Source organism: Gavialis gangeticus, unplaced genomic scaffold (genome assembly GCF_001723915.1).
Source record: "Gavialis gangeticus isolate Ggan-Ray unplaced genomic scaffold, GavGan_comp1, whole genome shotgun sequence".
In the NCBI taxonomy this organism is placed as follows: domain Eukaryota; kingdom Metazoa; phylum Chordata; order Crocodylia; family Gavialidae; genus Gavialis; species Gavialis gangeticus.
Window position 1 is genome coordinate 28,894,943 of NW_017729031.1, and position 3,499 is coordinate 28,898,441.

Consider the following 3,499-nt stretch of genomic DNA (forward strand, 5'->3'; position numbering starts at 1 on the left):
GGAGAGAGATGAAGCCCATCCCACCCCAGCAAGTCCCCCTCCCAAAAGCATGGGTCATTATCAAGGAACCCAAAGCATGCCTGGCCGCACCAGCTGCGTAAGCACTGGTTGACCACACCAATGCAGGCCTCGTGTCGCCGTCCCCGCCTAGGCAGCGGGGGGAGAGGGGAGGAGGCCGCGGGGGGGCCCGGGTCCTTGGGCTTGTCTCCCAGAGCCTTGAAATCTTTCATAATGCGGTCAGGGTTGCCCCTGGCCGCGTCGTTGGTACCCACATGGACGACAACCATGGGGTACTGGTCTGCAGGTCAGATGTAGGCCGGGATCCTTTCCGTGATGTCCCTGACCCGAGCCCGAGAAATGGGATGACAATTTAGAAAATAAAAAGAAACAGACAAAATAATACTGAGTTTGCTCAAATTTATTTGTCTAATGAAATATCATATTTTCTTGGATACTTCATGCCAGTAAATAAGTCCTGCACCTTGCTTTAGAGAAGGTAGATTGAAAGGAAAAATGTTTTTGCAGAGTTACAGCTGCATACAGCAAGGACAGAGCCTAATCTTTAGGTTCTCTCACATTCTCTTTCCTGCTCTGGTAAAATCTACATTTTACAACCCTTTTACAGCAAATTGACAGAACTTCTTGGCTATTCACCAAAAGCTGAAACTCTTAACTGCTGCTAAAGACTAGATTCCATAGGCTGAACTAGGATTTTGGAAAGAGCTAACGACAGTTGACAAAGCTGTGAAATGGGAGAAGAGAGACCAGGGCCAGCAAAATTCTTCACCAAAAGTGACGGGGAAAGGATAGCTTGAGTAGTGGAACATCAAGATCATTAAAAAGAAGAGATCGTTTCTACCTGTTGTGATGAGCAATTAGCAGGAGAGTCTAATAAGCGACAGACTCAATTGACTCCCTCAGTGGTGCTGAATAGAAATGCCACTGCTGCTATTCTAAACCAAAAATCAGCTTCCCTGCTTAAAACACATGCCTCAGTTTTGGAAGGCTGTTTTTTGGGGAAAGGGGTGTGTGTGTTACGCTAGTAAATATGGTACACTGATTGTGTACAGGTATGCAACACAGATTTGTTTGTATTTCTCTCAAATTAGATGGACAAAGAAAGGAAGATCCAGTACAGGATAGCACACTCCAGGAGAAAGCTATCCATGTGGGGAACATTCAGAAACACTTTGAAACAACTTCATCTCAGGTTGTACTTGAAAATGTAAAAGCATCTATCACACAACATATGCTAATTTTGGTGTTGGAGACTATCAGTGGCTTAGGAGACCATGACTTCAGCGTGGAAAGGATACCTGAAATAGATGTTGTCATAGTTACCTTCATAAAAAATATTGGTAAGACAAAACACATGTTGACAGTTATTTTCATATATATGTTTTAAAAGGTAGCTTTAACAGTTTCAATCAGTCCCACCAAATAAATTTTGAATACTGAATTAGGATTTAAATTGCCTGCAGTTGCAGGAGAGAGATGTAGGTCATATTGTGGGTAGCTCCCTGTAGAAATCTGCTTGATGTGTATGTGAGTCAACAAGATAGTCAACATTTTAGACTGTAGCAAGAATCTGATGGAAAAGAAAACAGAAAATATTATTCTCTGTGCTTTTTAAAATGATGGTGACTTCACTTTGAATACCGTGTCTATTCTGGTCACCCCATTTTAAAGGCAAATACAAGTGGATCAGTTCCAGTGGTGGATTTTTTAAATTATGATGGTGAGTCTATAAAAAGACTTCAAAATGACAAGAGCTCAAGATAATTAGAAGCACATTGTTTAAAACGGAAGGTATGTGTAAGAGGAATTGAGTCAGAGAGAGTGCAAATATAGAAGATAAATGTTTTTTTTATCTATTTATCATCTCCTTACCTATTTATCTTTGATTATGTTACAAGAATGAAGGGTCAGCCAGCAAACTTGAAAGACATCTAATTTAAAACTGATTACAAGAAATATGTTGTTATACGATGCATAACTAGCTAAGGAACTCACTGTTACAAAACTTGTGCAATTAACACTAGGAAATTTCCCCAGCATGGAAAATGGTTTCACTGAATGCATACATTGAACCAAACCACTTTCAGCAGCATTCTAGAAATCATACTTGAGCATTACAATAGTGCCATAAAAATGTTCAGTTATTAACTTTTCTGCTTTCAGATATTATGGCATTTGTGGATAAATGTACCCAACACAAGAGGATCCGGGAATTAAACATAACTGTCAGGTCTCTTGAATTGACACAGAGCATCAAGGCTGAAAACGTGCCACCTACTGTTTCTAAAGCTTATCTCACAGTCTACTTTGAAAGCCCAAAGAGTGGGGGGGGGCCAGTATCAGATGTTCAGCAGTTACCTGAGGAGAATTCAGCTATCATTACTTTTTGTGATCATAAAGGTAATACTGTCTCTATTATCTGCAGAACTTACTAACAAATGAACATGATACTCTAAAAAAATGGTTAACTGCCATAGTGGGTTGGAAGTAGGTTCCTGTACTTGGAAACCTTGATTTGGTATCACAGAAGCAGGGTACCTAGCCCATGTTCCAGCAGATGCTTAGTGGTTTCCAGGAACTGCAGTACAACCTCCACTCAACATTGGCCATGCTACAACTTAGAGAGCTTCATTATCTCTCAGGATTTGGCTGCATTCCTTGCCATCATATGCAACTCTGACCAGAGCTGCTCACTGCTGGGTGGCAGCACCCATGCAAACTATGAGCACCCCAGGGCCTCTACCTGCTGCCGTCACCGCCACCAGTGGTGGGGGATGTGTTGGGGGGTCCCCACATCCACATCCACACACTGCCCACCCAAGCTCCACACTCCCGCCACCCACCTGGGTGCAAGCCAGCCCCAAGCCCATGCTTCCTGCCCCTGCCCAACTGCTGCTCCCTGCCCCCTGCCACAGCTCCCCCTGTGCCTGCTGCTTCCCTACCTCCTGCCTGGAGTGAGCACTGCAGCAGGGAGATGTGGAGCCACTGGACGCCAGGAAAGCTAAGCCGGTCCCCACATCGGCTGCGGCAGTGGAAACAGCAGCCCCACTCGGAAGCTGCATGCTGGCTGGGTCAGGTCCTTCTGTGCATGAGGGTAGGGGTGAGGTGCAGTGGCTGGGCAGCATACACTTAATTGGTGGGCGCCTGCAGACCAGATTAAATTGCCTGATGGGCTGGATTTGGCCCACAGACTGGATTTTGTGCACCCTGGTTTAAACGCGCATGTAGATGGTGACGTCTGGTTTAGTTTACTCTGGCTCAAGTTGTGCCATAGTTTATTCAGTTGCATTTATTGCACATGTAGACACACCCAACGGGTAGCAATCTTTCCTTTGTGTCATGAAACCAATGCCTCATCATGGTACTAGGGCCACCTCCATTAAAGAACTTCATATATTAAGAGTCTGAGGCTTTCAGAATATTTTTTTAATTTTGATTGAAGACTTCTGCTAGGGGATTGATTTTTTTTTTTTTTTTTTCC

At 43.8% G+C, this 3,499-nt stretch overlaps 1 protein-coding gene across 1 annotated transcript in view; it reads left to right on the forward strand.

The window, feature by feature from the left end:
* The window catches only part of LOC109301394 (poly [ADP-ribose] polymerase 14-like), a 56,876-nt gene that overhangs the window by 13,457 nt on the left and 39,920 nt on the right, over nucleotides 1-3,499 (forward strand). Inside the window, exons 4-5 of the mRNA XM_019522549.1 lie at nucleotides 1,110-1,358; nucleotides 2,182-2,418. Coding sequence (XP_019378094.1) covers nucleotides 1,110-1,358; nucleotides 2,182-2,418 — 486 coding nt within the window. The remainder of the gene's footprint in view (nucleotides 1-1,109; nucleotides 1,359-2,181; nucleotides 2,419-3,499) is intronic.